Raw genomic sequence first — 16573 nt, 5'->3', positions numbered from 1 at the left:
TAAAAATAACAGTGCCAACTCCTAAGGAGAAAACTAGAAACTCACTGAGACAGGCACTAAGTTTTCAAATAATAAATCTAAAAGTGAATGTAGTAACAGCAAAACTGCCAGATCATTTCCAAATTTTCTTCTGAAGAAGAATCCTCAGCAAAATTTTAAAGAACAATTATAAGAAGCCAGACATGGTGGTACAAGCCTATAATCCCAGGACTCCAGGAGGCTGAGGTAGGAGGATCACAAGTTCAAGGTGGGGAGGTTAGCAACCCAGTGAGCCCCTAGCTCAACAAAACAAAACAAAAACAAAAGTGGCTGGGGATGTAGCTCAAAACAAAGGCCTTAGACTCACTCTCTAATACCATGATAGATGGATGGATAGATAGATAGGTTAGATAAACAGATAGATGTAAGATCTCAAATAGATGAGAATTAGATATAAGTTTATAGCATAGCAAGCCTATAATCATATCTTAGGGTGAACTTTCATATATTACTTTAAATATTAATGTTGATTGCTCCCAGTAATAATTATTAATTTATAACTTTATCCTCATGCTAGTCCTAATATATTTTCTTCCCATTAACAGGATTTATAAAAAGTTTCATAGGTCACTGAAGGGAAGTCTAAAGAGTCTACATAAAGTAAGAGCATCTCTGGGTTTATTTGTGTATTTTTTAACAGAGTGAATTCTATGAAATAGGAACAGAACTCTACCCCTCCGGCAATAAGAGAGAAGAGGAGGGAGTGTTACTTTCTCCTCAGGGCAACTGCAGGAGGCTGAGGCGGTACACACTTTTTTCAGAGAGGAGGAACAATGGAAAACACTCATCCCATTTTCTGGTGAAGGTAAAAAGTGGACTTCAATGTGCTTTTCTAAGCAATCATTTAGGATTTGCTCTCAGGCTGGCAAACTGCCCATCTCCTCTTGGATCCGTCTTGCATAGTTTATTTTCATGGTGTCATAAGTCAGCATCTTGCTTTGCAACTCACCCCTGTGAGATCATGAAAAACACCTACTCGCTGAGCCTCTGTTCCTTCGCCTACAAAATGGGGATAGTATCGATCTTACAGAGGTGTTGCCAAGATCGAATTAAGGTTAAAAACTAGAACGGTCAGGGTTTGCTTTCTAGCGGAGAAAGCAACTCTATACCAGATACTCAGAGTGTGTCCTCTCTTCAGAGGAGGAAACAAGGGAGACCAGTGTAGCCAGGACAAAGTCACCCTGCAGCAGCACCCCTCTGCTGACAAGGGCCAGGTATGATCGTGCTGTTCTTGCACGTGAGAAGACCTGGATACAACTCTCAGCATCTACATATAAATCAACCTCCAAACGTACTTGAGAAGAAAACACTAATCTCACAGATGGCACATCATGTAAAAGGTTAAGCTATAATTGATTTTTCCTAAAATCCTTGAAGCAAAAAAGAGATAAGAAAAATAAGCTGGAAAATGAGTTAAAGAGTCCATCCCTGCGTTTATAAAACCATTATATCACCGAGAGTGCATTTTAACATACTTATCTATTCAGAACAATTTCTGCTGTAACATCATTTCTCCTCTAATTCCGTACTTTGAGTCTTAGATTTTTTAAAGGTCTCTTTCAATGTGCTCAAGCCCTGTCTTTCCAACTCTTTAATTATTCTGTGAGGCTAGATGCATGTTACTCTTCCTCTTTTTATTTTTGAGGAATCTCCACACTGATTTCCATAGTAGTTATACCAGTCTACACTCCCGCCAGCAGAGGAGAAGGATTCCTTTTTCCCCACAGCCCTTCCAGCATTTGTTATTGGTTGAATTCTTGATGATAGCCATTCTTCCTGGGGTTAGATGGAATCTCAATGTTGTTTTAATTTGCATTTCATGAATTACCAATGACATTGAACATTTTTTCATATATTTATTTGCCATTTGTATTTCTTCATCTGAGAAGTGTGTATTCATCTCAGATGCCCATTTTTGGATTGGGTCTTTGAATTGGGGGGGCCTGATTTTTCTTTAATGCTTTATATGTTCTAGATAGAAGTCCTTTGTTTGAGGGACAGTTCACTAAAATTTTTTTCCAATTCATGGGTTTTCTTTTTATTCTATTGGTGATTTCTTTTGATGTGCAAAAACTTTTCAGTAAGATGAGATCCCAGCTGTTGACTGTTTAAAGTGTTTCCTGTGCATTTTAGGTTTTGTTCATGAACTCCGCCTACGCCTATGTCTTCAAGATTTCTACCTATTTTCTCTTCCAGTAGATTTAGTGTTTCTGTTTTAATATTTAGATCTTTGATCCATTTTGACTTTAGTGCATGGTGAGAGACATGGGTCTAGTTTTAGTCTTTGGCATATGGAAAGCCAGTTTTTTACTCTTCCTCTTGATGCCAACTGACTTTCCCTCTAAAAATGTCGTGAACAATCATGGGTTAATGCTATTTTACATATAGATTAGTTTTAAAGTATTAAATGAATCCTTGATGTCCTTTTTAAAAAAGCCACTATACGTGCACCATACCAGATGGAAGATCATCCAAGGGAAATTCAAACACTCTGGATTTGTAAACTAAATGGAAATGGAAATCCTCCTGAAATGACAGAAGCAACAGAGAATTAAACAAGCATAGCCAGATATCTCGGGGACCCTTAGAACAGCCAGTACTTTCCCATACATCCTCCTGGGTTTTGGGGACACCCTCCCCCAGGTCTGCTTTGTCCCAGCACCAGAGCAATACCCAATTAGAAGCAAAAGGTCTCCCAGAGAAGCCAAAGCCTACAGTAATGGGAAATAAATAAATGGTTCTATTCCCCCAAGAAAAGCAAGACATCTGGCAAAGTGGGTTAATGTTTTTTATGACTGGTTCCTTTCACGGATCCCTGCACCCTTTTAAAAGCCAGATAACTTTAGTGAGCAAAGACTGCAGAAGAAGCAACCTTCCTGGGAATGGGAGCAGGGGGACTGGGGCAAGCGGATGCCCAGATTTAAGTCACACAGAGTTCTACTAGAAAGGGTGAGATAAAAGTCACATTTTTCTTCTATGAAAAATTAATGAGCATTCAAATAATTTTATCTGGCTTCATTTAATTACTAAAAAGATAGCATGTCATAAATAGTCAAGTTTCATGCTATGACCTTTAAAAAAATCACACTGTTAAGCAAAGTGGCAGGAAAACCAGTGGAAGGTACTCAGAAAATAACACGTAACTCAGATAGCTTCCTAAACATCATTCTTTTGCGAGTGACAAACAATGTACATTCCTTGAAATTATTTTCCCCTGTAAGTGTCTGACCAATGTTGCATGAATAAAGAGGGGCATTTGCGTATACACAGCTAGCATGGAAGTGCGCTCTATTTCCCTATAGTTTATAATATCAATTCAATCTTTTTCTGATTTGTAGCAAATAAATATTTCAGCAAGAGTTAGGGAGGGAATGCAGACATCCTAGGCTTCTCTACACTTCACTGGCACAGAGCCTTGAAGGCAACAGGCAATGGAGAGAAATGTGGACTGTGGAAAAGAGAGGAGGAAGGAACAACCATGCTGGCTGTGGGTTTTATCTGTTCTGGACCAAATGTTTTGTGTGGCAGCCAAAATTCCTAAGATGCAGTCTACAGATGCAGTGGGAGCTGGGGCCTGTATGAGATGAAGAAGGTTACAGGAAGTCGCAGGTGTGGGGCCAACCCCACAGAGGGGGTGCCTTGGACGGGAGCAGACAAGCAGGGGTGCCTCTCTCTCTACCGTGCGAGGACACAGTGCAAAGGCACTGGCCTTCTGTCACCCGGAGAGAGCCCTCACCACACAGCAGTCCTGCTGGCCTCGTCAGCATGGACTTCACAGCCTTCAGAATTAAGAAAAGAAAATCTTCTGTTGTTTAAGTGGCCCAGTCATGGTATTTTTCATGGTAAACCAAGCGGACTAATATCAGAGTATGTTACATGGGAGACAAAAATAAATAGAGGCTTCAGAACACCCCAGAGGGAAAATACTCCCAATATAAAAGACGAAGAGACAAAAAAGAAGTTTATTGTTCTGACTTGTTCAATATTTAATGTATGTATTTACTACCCTATCCCTAAATGCAAAAAGAGTTGACGGGGAGAGGGGAGAGGAAAAAAGCTCTAAGGCATCAACACTGGCATTTTCTCTGCAAGCACAGCACTTACTGGGGAGGTCTCGTTTTCTTCGGGCTCGATGAGATATGTATGGTTCCCATCATAGAACATCCCACTGCCAAGGACAGAAAAACAGTTAGGCACAGCCATCAGCTCGTATCGCAGAATAAGATCATTTTACCATGCAAGCAGCCATAATACCAGTCCCACCCCTCACCACCACACAAACCACACACCACATGCCACACGTGTGTGCGCATGTGTGCACACACACACATACTGCTGAGAGGGAAAGGCCTCTGAACCTGAATTTCCTCACCTGTGGTCCTCTCACGCTGACCCTACTCCTTGCCATTCTCCCATACCCATTGCTGTCCATTACTCCTCCTCTAACAGGCAATTCTAATCTTTTAATATGCAAAAGGACACCTGGAGCTTCAGGCCCTGCCTCAGATTTTATTTATTTATTTATTTTTATTTATTTATTTATTTTGTCTTTTTGAGACAGGGTCTCACTACGCAGTTCAGGCTGGCCTTGAGCTTACTTTGTAGCCCTGGTTGGTCTTGAACTTGCAACGATCCTCCTGCCTCAGCCTCCTGAGTGCTGGGATTATAGGCGTGCGCCACCACGCCCAGCCTGCCTTAGATTTTAAACTCTTTAAACAAACCATGGGTGCTTCTGCTACAAGTTTCAGGAACTATCCTAAGAATGGCCTCCCCACGTAAACCTGGAACATGCTCTAACAGTAAGAGCAAACCAATGGCAATAATTTGCCATGAGCCGAGTATTGTGCACTTATTTATTCTTTTATATATGTATGAGGGAAGTACAATGAATCCTCATTTTCCAGCTGAGAAACTTGAGGCCCAAAGAGGACCAAAGAGATTACATCACCAATAAGAGCAGAGGCATGAACACAGCTCTAAGATGGAACCATGATCTGTCCCTGTGCAATCTGCTACCTACGTTCATTCATTCATTCATCATATATTGACAGCTCTACAAAGCTTTAGGTGCTGGCGATACAGTAGTGAACAAGACCAATCAATTCTGTTCTCATGCTGCTGATATGTATTCCATGGAGAAGAGAAAATAAATCCACAACAAGGAAATATGTATTAGATGATGACAAATTTCAGAGGAAAATAAAGCAGGTTAAGGGCAACAAACAGAGCCAGAAGTCTAGATGCAGACAGCTGGGTAGAGAATCCCTGATTCAAAGAAAGGCTTCACAGATAAGACAGCATTGAAGCACGGACTGAAAGAAGCAAAGGGATGAGTCACAAGCATATCTATACAAAGAGCACTGCAGATACAAGCCCAAGGGGAGGGACTCTTGAGTTGTTCCAGGAACAGCAAGAAGATTGTGAGGCTGGAGTGCAGTGGAGAATGTGCTGGCAATTGAGATCAGGGACAGCAGGGCCATATGAGCAAGCTGGCTGGGACAGATGAGGAGCAGCCACTGTAGATTTCAAGTCAGGAGAAACAGAATGCTCTGTTTTGAAATGATAATCCCGGCTGCTGGTTGCAATAATCTGTAGGACAGCAGGCACACAAGCAGAGATGATTGCAATACCCATGTGAAAGAAGTGGTGGCTTAGATCAGGGTGCTAATGGAAGAAGAGGTGAGAATGGGCCAAATTCTGGATATTTGTTTATTATTTTCATTTTAGGTGTCTTATAGCTTGAATCTACATGTCCCCACAAAGCCTCATGCAATCATAGGTGAGGCTTTTCAGAGGTGACTGGATCTAGGGTGTGAGATACGGGATTAAGTATGAGATGCTGGGATTAGGGTGCCCCACCTTTGTCATGGGTGGCACTAACCAATATGCTTATAGCCTGGGTAGATACAAAGGTTGCTTCTGCTGTTTCACTGCTGCTGCTTCTGCTGCTGCCTTTGCTTGCTGCTTCTTGCCTTCTGTCTGCCCTGCTTTGCCATGGACTGTTTTTCCTCTGCTATGCCCCTTCTGCCATGTCACCCTGCCTTGGAGCCAGCCAGTTATGGACTGAAACCTCCACAAACTGTGAGCTAAATAAACCTTTCCTCTTTTAACTTTAAGTGTAAAGTATTCTGTCTTAACAACAAGAAAAAAATAACTAAGACAACAGTGCTAGAGATTGAAACTTAGACCTGGTACATCCACTGAATGATAGCGCCAGTCTGGATATAGTTGGAAAGTAAAAACCAAACAGGATTTAGAGACTGATTTGATAAGAAGTGTGCAAGAAAGAGTCAGTGAGGACTCCAAGGCTCTGACCTGAGCAACTGGAAAGCTGGAGTTATATTTGACACAATAAGCCAGGCATGGTGGTGCACACCTGTGATCTCAGCACTCATGAAGCTGAGGTATACTGAGTTCAAGACCAGCATGAATCACATAGTGGGACCTATCTCAACAAACAAACATCTGACCACATGAAAAAAGCTGCAGGAGAAGCACAATAGGACAGGCCCAAGGAAACAGGGCATGAATCAGGAGATTAGTTTTCTTCTCAGGCTAGACGTGGCTGTCTGCTATCTGAGAAATCCTCCAGAGAGCATTTGAAGCTACACCTGGCCTTAACTTCCACCCAGTGAGATCCAGATAGCTGCTCTTTGTAGAAGAACAGTACAATCCTTCTACTGAGATCAGGCACCTTATGATGTGAAGAAAGTTGTCTTATCATCCAGGTATCTACTGGGAGCAACTCTATGGATCTGCAGTAATCATGACAGTCAAACCATCAGATATAGAATAGTATTTGTCATTCTGATATGGTTTGTGTCTGAATGTCCTCCCAAAGCCTCATGCAGTCATGGAGCAGGCTTCTAGAATTTGACTGACTTATGGTCCAATGTTGGGATTATGGGTGTGAGTGCTACACCTGCCCTGGGGTGGGTAGTTTGCATACAGTAAGGGAGGGAAAGAGGCTGCATGCTGCTGCTCCTTTTTTTGCTCTTGTTGCTTTTGATGTTTTCCACTGTGATGTGTCGTTCTGCTTTGGAGCCAGCCAGTTACAGACTGAAACCTCCACAGACCGTAAGCTAATTACACACTGAAACCTCCACAAACTCTAACCTAAATAAACCTTTGCTTTCTTAATTTTGAGCATTGGGTATTTTGTCTCAGCAACAAGAGAAAAGTAACCAAGACACATTCATTGGTTGGTTTTCTGCACTGTTACTATAATAGGCTCCAACTCTGCCTCTACCCAAATTATTTCATTCCTGCTTTAACATCTTCCATATGTCTTATACCTTTATATACCTTCAGAATGGCTATTCTTACATCTGCAGATTTTTCAACTACAAATATACTTTCTGAATTTGCATGACATTGTATTTCCAATTTAAAGATAAACAGATTCAGTTATTAATGTATTACTCATGACATATGCCTAAAGAACCAGAGGGGGGATCCTTTCCAAAATAGTAGGCCAAATATGCAGCATACATTTTCTCTATCCCTGCTGAGAACTGGCTGTCTCCATCTGGAAAAATCACATAAAACCATCACCCTGTGCCAAAGTTCACATGGCAACACTGATTAAGTAGCAAGGAGGTTATCTTGCTTAAATAACATTGGGTGCTATTTGTCCTTGCATGACGTTGATATCCAATGGGACAGTCACTTATTATTAGGTTTAAACATCATGTACGGAGTATAAAGAAAGTAGATTCTGACACTGTCTATACCCAGAAGATACAGGCTCCCTCTAACAATATGCTGCTATCAATTCCTTAATAATCAAAACATACATGTAATTGCTACTTTTTTGTTGTAATAATATAAAGTCTAATAAGTATACTGAGACTGTGACACTATATACATACTTGATTAAAAAAGAAAACCTGTAGCTAGGACCAAGTCATTACAGACGAATTGATCTAAAATTTTATGAGACTGAATCAAAACATTGTGAAATAGCAGCCATTCTGACAAACTTCCACAAGGGGGCAATAAGCTCACATTTGATTCCATTCTTGAGATTCCCATAGTTATACGACTCTGTTACAACACCAAACATACTGGCACCAAAATTTGCCTATCAGTCCTTGAATTTAAAGAAATGTCGCTTACAAGTTCTTTACAGAAAAGACATCAATCTTATTTTTCCCTTTTATGATCTTCCACTAAATTCAGTAAGTCACAAAAATGAATAAACCTCAAATTTTGTACAAAAGATGAGTCATGTGTGAAATAATATATCTCATGTCTAAAATACCACAACTGAGACAACCTATATTATCTAGTATTTAGTAATATCCACCCAAAAATATTTCTGAGGGCAATTTTTATTCAGAAGGTAAAATCAAGATGAGAAGTGATAATAAACAACAGAAAAGCACAACAGTACATTTATCTAGCCTGCTCACCATAATTTAAGAAAGTTCAAACATGTCTGCACCTAATTCTGGCCATGTTCTGCTTATTTGTGTTTAGTTTTAAGTGGAAATGTCTCTAAAGGCAGAAGTCAAATATACTTAGCTAAAATAATGGAGGCAGGATTTGGTGTTCTACTGACAACCCATCCCTATAAAATTTCCTGAAAGTTACTGCTCTGTCCTTCTTTAAATGACTGTGGTTAGGTTAGGAGCTTTCAGTTTTAGATTCTCTCATTTTTCATCTAAGCAAGCTGGAAGAAGAACTTAGCAGAGCGTTGTGACGAGAGGTGGCCATTTTAAGAAGAGAAATGGGGGGTACAAAGTCTTTTAGTTTACTATCACTCTCTCCTCTAATATACATTTGCTGTCAGAAATACTGACAAACTCAACTATCCTACTCCTAATGACAGCTTTGCTCTTGTGGAAAGCAGATATAACAATTTTACCGTTAAAAAGGATTTCAGGATTTCTTCTATGGAGCAAGAATACCAAGACCCTCCAATATTAAGCATGGATTCTATGTTTATGTAAATTGCTCTTTATTCCAGGAATGTACTTACAAATTTATTTCCAATAAGCAACAAAAAGTGGAGCTCTTTATGCCCCCAGTCTCTTTTCTCCGGTTACTCAGTCTCATATTCTGCTTTCTGCCTTTGTAACACATCTACTGTCAGGGCTTGACCAGCAACTCTACACAGGCAAACAAGCCAGCTTCTCCAGTCTTTTTCTCTGTCTTTTTTTCCTCTCTGTATGTGATACTGGGAATTGAACACAGTATACAAACTCTCTACCACCAACCTACGTCCCCAGTCCTTTTATTTTACTTTGAGGCAAGATCTGGCTAAGCTGCCCAGGCTGGCCTCAGTCTTGCAACCCTCTTGCCCCACTCTCCACAGTAGATGGGATTACAAGCATGTGCCACTACACCCAGATCTTCAGCCTTTCCCAGTAGCTCTCTTTTCTAGGTTAAAGATCTGCCAATCTAATACCCCTCATGGATGATTCCATCAAAGCCTGCTGGGGGCCCCACTTCCAGTTCTACTTCTTCAGTATCTACTCTCAGCGGCCATTGTTCCGGTTTTTTTTTCCTCACAAGGAACCAAATATACCTATCACATTCCACTACAGGAAGCTGGGCGGGATTTGCTCTCCGCAGGAGAATGGGAGCTCTCAGGACTTCTGTCTTAACTACCTTAATATGGCCAGTGGCTGGTGCACAATAAATGCAGTAACTGCTCCGAGATGAAAAAGCCACACCTTGAACTTGGTAACAGAAAAAGAAGTATTTTGAAGTTTTCCAAGAAAAACTTATCAAAACTAAAGTGCTGTGCCAAAAAGTAGAATAAACAAGAAGGAAAAGAGATGATTTAGTCTAAGCAGAATGCTGAGGAATGGTGCAGTAGGGTAGAAGGGTTACAAGACAAGTTAGAAGGAGCCACCTGTGTCACCTTCATCTACAGGACGTAGGAAGGGATGCAGTCCCTTCCCTAACACCAGCTAATGCCGCTGCCGGTGAAGGTCATGTGACAGGAAGCGAGGAAGGATGAACTCCACTCTTCTGAGATCTCTGAGAACACAGGGATCCTCATGCAAATTGTTAAGAGGCTGGTGAGGTTCCAGCTGAAAAATGGGTTGGAGCATGACAGCTCCCCACATCACTTGCATCCTTTTGCCAAGCTTCCATTTACTGAAATTTTTTTGATTCTGTAAAAATCTAAACACCCCCACCACCAAGAAGGAGTAGAGGCAGAACTGGAATGGAGGGGCTCAACATCCACAGACAGGAAACAAAGCTTCCCAAGCCATGCCTATCTGATTTGGATGAAACAGGAAAAATGTTGCAAGTATCCCTACAGGACATCGTATTATAATTCCAACAGCAGCTCCAATTTTAAGATCTCTGTTGTTTCAAAAGCACAAAAAAGAAAAACTCTGAACCAGCAATGATTTAATATTATTGCTTGACAGAAACTTCCACTACAGTGTGTTAAAAAACAAAGAAAATGCATTATTGAAAGGATGCACAGTACAAATAACTTTTAGAACACTTACTGAAGTCCATGGCACGTGGACAATGCAACGAACGAGGCCGGGTTTCCTCGGATCTGGCCCTGGTAGTAACAGTGCTCGCCTCCCTGAGAACAGAAATAGCACATAAGCCTTCAGCATCACAAGGAGAATCGGTGCCATCCTCTTACACTCACGCTGCACCACCAAATGTAAGGCTCTGTGTAGCATCTCATTACTCAGATCAGCACTATCAAGCCACTTCCAACAGAATTATTCATAAACATCCCTAGGGAGCAGACTCCTAATCAAAAGACAGGAAAATAGAAGCTGACTTCATTTTCTCTGTGTGTAGGTCTCACCAGAGGAGCAAAGCAACAGACACTGAAAAACACATCTGGCCCTTGTACCCAGAGTAAGTTTAGACATCTATCCCCTAGTTATGGGACATCCAACCTCGTGCGGCAGCAAAGCGATGCTTTCCTGTGGAGTTAAGGAAAAAAGGAATAGAAATCATTTAAGAATCACTAAATTATACTGATGGAGAAAAATACCTGTTTTTACATTGTTTATATCAAAACTTGACTATGAGATACACAGGCTTATTATTCTTATCCCAAAGCAGCTCAAAATGGCTTCCCTAGTAAGTTGTCCGTGTTTGAAACAATGAAGTTTCTCCTAGTAACCAGTTACATGAACTAAATTCTACTAAAAGAGTTTCTTTTGAGTAATTCTTGTCTTTAGAGTGAATAAGAGAAATGTAGACTCTCTGGCCCCAGATCTGTCCCATCAAAATCTTTATTTCAAGGCTCCTCCTACATGATTCATGCACACATTAAAGCTGAGAGGCTCTGCTCTAAATGACCTTCTCCCATCCTCCCACTGATCTATTTCTTCAGTTGCTGAAGGTTTCTAATTAAATTGACTCACTAAGGTACAAAAGAATGGCACAGGAAGGACTGGCTAGTTTAAGGAAGCAAAGGTTTATTTAGTCTGCTTTAAGGAGTAACCCTATTTAAAATATTCAATTCTATTGGAGAGAGGAGAGAACAGCAAGACAGAAAGATGACATGAAGATGTCATCTTTAAGAGATGTCTCTTTAAGAGATTAAAGAGATTAGAGAGAGGAGAGAACAGCAAGACAGAAAGATGACATGAAGATGTGGCAGTATTAAAGAGATTTTCTGCACCAAAATTTAAAGAAACTATAGCTGAGGTAATTGTGCAGGAGTTGGTGAATCTCTGCTTTCAAGAGAAAGTGGATCACGGGTATAATGGTACACAATTGCACCCCTGCAGATGTCCAGAGGAGTCACTGGGAGTCATGAACTGAGGACTATGGTTGGATTTTATGGAGCAGATAGAATGTTATTCACATCTGATAGATCAAGGGATGAAACCCAGAAGGTATTACAGGGGCAGATGCAAGTCTTGGATACAAAGACACAGCCACTGGCTGACTTCCTGAGGAGAAATGGCATTAGCATGAGCTATGGGCTCCTTCATCTATAGTCTTAAGCAAGTTACAGAAACTACTTGCGTCTCGGTTTCCTCATCTGTTAAATGGTGATGATTATCTCATATGTTTTTTATGAGGATTAAATGAGTTAGTGGACACAAATTGTTTAGAAAAATGCTTGGCTCTTGGTAAGCACTTAATAAATATTCCCTGCCATTATAATTACTGTGGGTCAACTATTGTTCTACTCAACTTACATAGCAGAATCACATTTAATGCTCACATCAATCCTACAGTGAATATTATTGTCTGTATTCCACATGGAAAACGACAATCTCTGGGAACCACAGTTGCACATCTGGGAAGTTGCCAAGGAGGTAAATTTTGGGTGGGCCCAATGCCTGTTGCACTTTCTCTGCTTACAAGTGAGATCCAGAATCTATGGGCTACGTAATGCAAATCCAAGAAGCCTTCCCCTTGACTGGTTTATTTTACTTTTTTCTCCTCCATTCTTTTACTAGGGCTAAGGGTAAATTTTTAAAAGTTTAAATATCCTCTGTTGGGCTATTAGGGTGGTGAACTGACCATAAGATTAGATTTTAAGTGCATGAAAGGAAATTATAACTAATGTGACCCTGATTTCGTGAACACATCTAGCTGAACCAGAATTCCACTCTCTAACTTTGTACTGGCCAGAGAAAAAGGTCCATGGTGGTTGGATTGTTTGAAAAATGTTTCCCAGTCAACAGTTCTTTCTAGATTTTCATTTTTCCTATTTATTATTTCCCTTCCTAGGAGTTATGTCATTTTAAATTGCTTGGATAATTACCTTTTAGGGATATCCATTAGTATCCATTTTCCTTTCTGTTATCTTCTGACATGTTAAAACATGTTTATCTTATTACTGAGCCGTACTTGATTCTTGAATCTGAAGGAATTTGGTTTCTCCATACAAGCAGAATTAATAGGCTTTTATATTTTCATTTAGATACTTTTAAAGATGATCACAGATGATCAACTTTTTAGTTTTGTAATTTATTGCACTGGCAGTGGGAAAAGTAGTGTCGTTACTTTTTTCCCATGTCAATAATATTAACTTGTTTTAATTTTTTTAAAAAAAGTATGTCCCTAGACCAGACTTTCTAAGAAGTTTAAGACTTGTCCTGAATAGTTACATATAAATAGAAGAAAACAGAAGTAGAAACAAAGAAAAAATTGAAAAACATTATGGTATCAGGTTAAAAAATGATGGAAGTCAGCACTCCTTGTCATATGGGCAGGTATGTTGGTGGCAAAACCTACAAGACATGTTTTATTAAATTACTAAAGCTTTATTTCAAGTACCAACTCTGGAAATATGTCATAGTACATCATAAAAAGGACAAAGAATTCATTGGATTAGATAATGGGAAACAATCTCTCATTGATTTTTTTGATGCAAAAAATAGAAGTCAATCCAAAAACAGCACGTGACTAGGATCCATCTGCACAAAAACCTAACACAGCAAATGCCAAGCTCTATGTGGTTGAATCGTTATTGAATGTTTCCACGACACTCCAGAAAAAGCATAAACATTGAGGAATATCTCCTCAGTTCAGCTACTGTAACTCAAAATTTGAAGCTCTCCACTAGTGGTATACGCAGTTCTTCTAAATAATGGTAAAAATCCATTTTGTGTTATATTTTCAGACATTATTCACCACAAACCAATAGCTTAAATTAAGAAGTAATGAAGGATTTTCCTTTAACATGTCTGGAAATACTTTTTAGTTGAGGATAGAGGTTTTAATATTAATGGGCTTCCTTAACTTATGTAACTGTTATTAAATTATTAAAATAAATCACTTAATAACTCTTATTCTTTAAATACTTACTTTATTTTTTATAATACAAGAGATTGAACCCCGGGCCTCAAGTATGCTAGGCAAGTCCTCTACCACTGAGCCCCTATTAGTTTAAATGACACACACTTTTGGCCAAAACTTTAAGAATTTATAGAATGTACATGTAAAGTATTCCCCTTGTATATACTATTCCAGCCACAGTTATCTTCTAAAAGGTAGGCATTTTTGTCAGATTTTATGTAACATATCAGGAGTAGATTATGCATATATAAGATATATATGGAGAGGTATAGATACATAAATACACAAATATCCCTTATATATTTCAATAAAGCCTACTGACAAGCCAACTTTCTCAAATACTATCAATTATGAAGTTTCTCCATGTCTAATCAGAAGCTTAATGAAAGTAGGTATTATACATAATAATCTAAGACAGATGCAGGAAAAGGCAGTACATTCTAATAGAGTTGGGTTCTCTATCCGACTGCCAGTCACAGCTTTATTTCTTATCATCTCTTCTATTCCAGAAATAAATCCATTGTCCTTGAAACTTTCTTCACATTCCTTGATATTCTAACACAGTTGGAACAGTACAGATGTTTATTTTTAGCTAAATAGACAGTTTTAGTTCAAAGAAGATCCATCTCTATAAAACACTATACAATAGCTCAAGTGACTACTGGTTTATCCTCTGTGTGGGGGTGTGTGTGTGTGTGTGTGTGTGTGTGTGTGTGTGTGTGTCGGGGGCGGGGGGTGCTTACAGCAATTTTCATTTTAGGCAAGTCAAATTAACCATTTCTTTGCAATATTCAAGGACAGACCATACTTTCATTAGACAATGAGCAAGACCTCCAAAGGGGAAAAAAAACCAGAATTTATTACAAATAAAATGAAATAATAATACAAAGGAAGTTACAAAGTCTGGGTTATAAAACCATAAAAACCCAATAAAGACCAACTGGAGAACAGCATACAAGAATCATCTGCCCTCCTTCCGGGTCCTACGAGGAAACTTGATAACTTTTTTAGCTCCAAGATGGGCCAGGGCACCTCCTCCCAAGAGCCTTCTCAGATTCTCTCCTGCTCACAGATTAGATTACTTCCCTCCTCCGCTAGATTTCCACTCTATAAAACCTGTACTTCATCTTCTTCTACCTACATTCCTGTTTCTGTAAGTAGACTTCATCTCTTCCCTCCCTTGAGGGAAGTATATATACCCAATCTGTTCCCACTCCCAGCTGCACTTTCTGAGGGAGACATTTGAATCTTAGGTTCCTCATCAATAAAAGGGAATAATCTCTACCTACACAGTCTCACCAGCAAATGCAGGGAACCCTATGGGACAACAAAATTAAACACAATGTACACTGCCATTGTATAGATGTCGGGCACAATTGGGCAGTATTTCCTACATAAGGGATTAGCATCCCTTGAGTCTAAGGGATTAGTGTGCTGTAAGCTATGATTCTCATGGTAAGACTAACAGTGCAGGGCACTTGTTATGGTTTGTGTCTCATGTCCCCCCAAATCCTCATGCAGTCATGGGGCGGGCTTTTTAGAGTTTTGACTGATTGGGTGTGAGAGCTACACCACCCCAGGTTGAGTAGTTTGCGTACAATGTAAGGGAGGGAAAGAGGCTGCTTGCCGCCATTCCTCCCTTTTGGGCTTATTGCTTTGCTGTGTTCCACAGCCATGAACGTTTGCCCTCTGCCATGTGCCACTCTGCCTTAGAACCAGCCGAGTATGGACTGAACCCTCCATAAACTGTACACAAAATAAACGTTTCCTTCCTTAATTTTGGGCACTGGGTATTTTGTCTCAGCAATGAGAAAAAAGTAACAGAGACAGCACTGATTTTTTTAAAAAATTTATTTTAGGCAGTTCTGAGGTGAGAATCCAAAATTTACATTTTCACAAATACTCCATGTTTTTCTTACTCCATGAATACATTAGGAAAATGCTTCCCCACCTGGGCTGCATTGCAGAAATCACCTGGGGTGGTTCTGGATTCCCAATGCCAGGTTCATACTCCACACCAATTCTCTCATGATCTATAGGGATGATCCAGATGCAGGCATCAGTTTTTACAAGTGTTCCACTTTGTTCTAGACAGTGCAATGCCCTACACCTAAGAAATGCCACTCAATAGCAAGGTTCCCTAAATGGACTCTCAGAAACACCACGGTGAGCTTTGGAAACACCAGACTGCCTGGCCATCCCACCTCCAAGAAGATGGGTAGGACCCATGGTTTTTAATAGTTGCAAGAAGGTCCACAGGTGAAAAGTCCTATCAGGAATTACTAACCTAAAAATATTCCATATCAAACCACCCCCTATGCACAGGATACTAGTAATACAGAACTTCCAGAGAATGAAAATGTTTACCATTTCTTGGGCACTGCACTTGGTGATACGTGGGACAGTCCATGGTGGTTAATTAGGTAAATATTATTTTCCTCTTTCTACAAGGGAGAAAACACTAACAGAGACCTCCCTCACATCCAAGCCAGCCTGATAAACATTCAAGGCCATTTACATTTTTGTAGTTCCCAGAAAGTAGCATCATGCTCAACTCTGTCAGCATCAGCTTGTTAGAAATACATGTTCTCAAGTCACATCCTAGAGCCAGTCAAACACTTGGGAAGTACAGGCACCTGTGCTTCAGCAAGCTGTCCAGGGGCTTCAGTGCGCACTAAAGTATGGGAACAACTGCTTACACGCAGCTGCCTCTGATGCTAAAACTCCTCAGGCTGAGTCCCCTGAACACCACACTAGTTCCCAGGATCCTTCCTGAAAC

At 40.1% G+C, this 16573-nt stretch overlaps 1 protein-coding gene across 5 annotated transcripts in view; it reads right to left on the bottom strand.

Annotated features, from left to right (window-relative positions):
- The window catches only part of Adam22 (ADAM metallopeptidase domain 22), a gene marked incomplete at its 5' end in the record, with an annotated part of 230265 nt that overhangs the window by 79143 nt on the left and 134549 nt on the right, over positions 1–16573 (bottom strand). For all 5 annotated transcript variants that reach the window (XM_013516010.1, XM_013516012.1, XM_013516013.1 and 2 more), the window contains 3 exon segments: positions 2496–2565; positions 4144–4207; positions 10515–10597. In XM_013516010.1, coding sequence (XP_013371464.1) covers positions 2496–2565; positions 4144–4207; positions 10515–10597 — 217 coding nt within the window.

Source organism: Chinchilla lanigera, unplaced genomic scaffold (assembly GCF_000276665.1).
Source record: "Chinchilla lanigera isolate Chin_1 unplaced genomic scaffold, ChiLan1.0 scaffold00031, whole genome shotgun sequence".
Lineage (NCBI taxonomy): Eukaryota > Metazoa > Chordata > Mammalia > Rodentia > Chinchillidae > Chinchilla > Chinchilla lanigera.
Note: the sequence above shows the minus strand (reverse complement) of the source record. Positions and strands in the feature narration are given on the sequence as shown.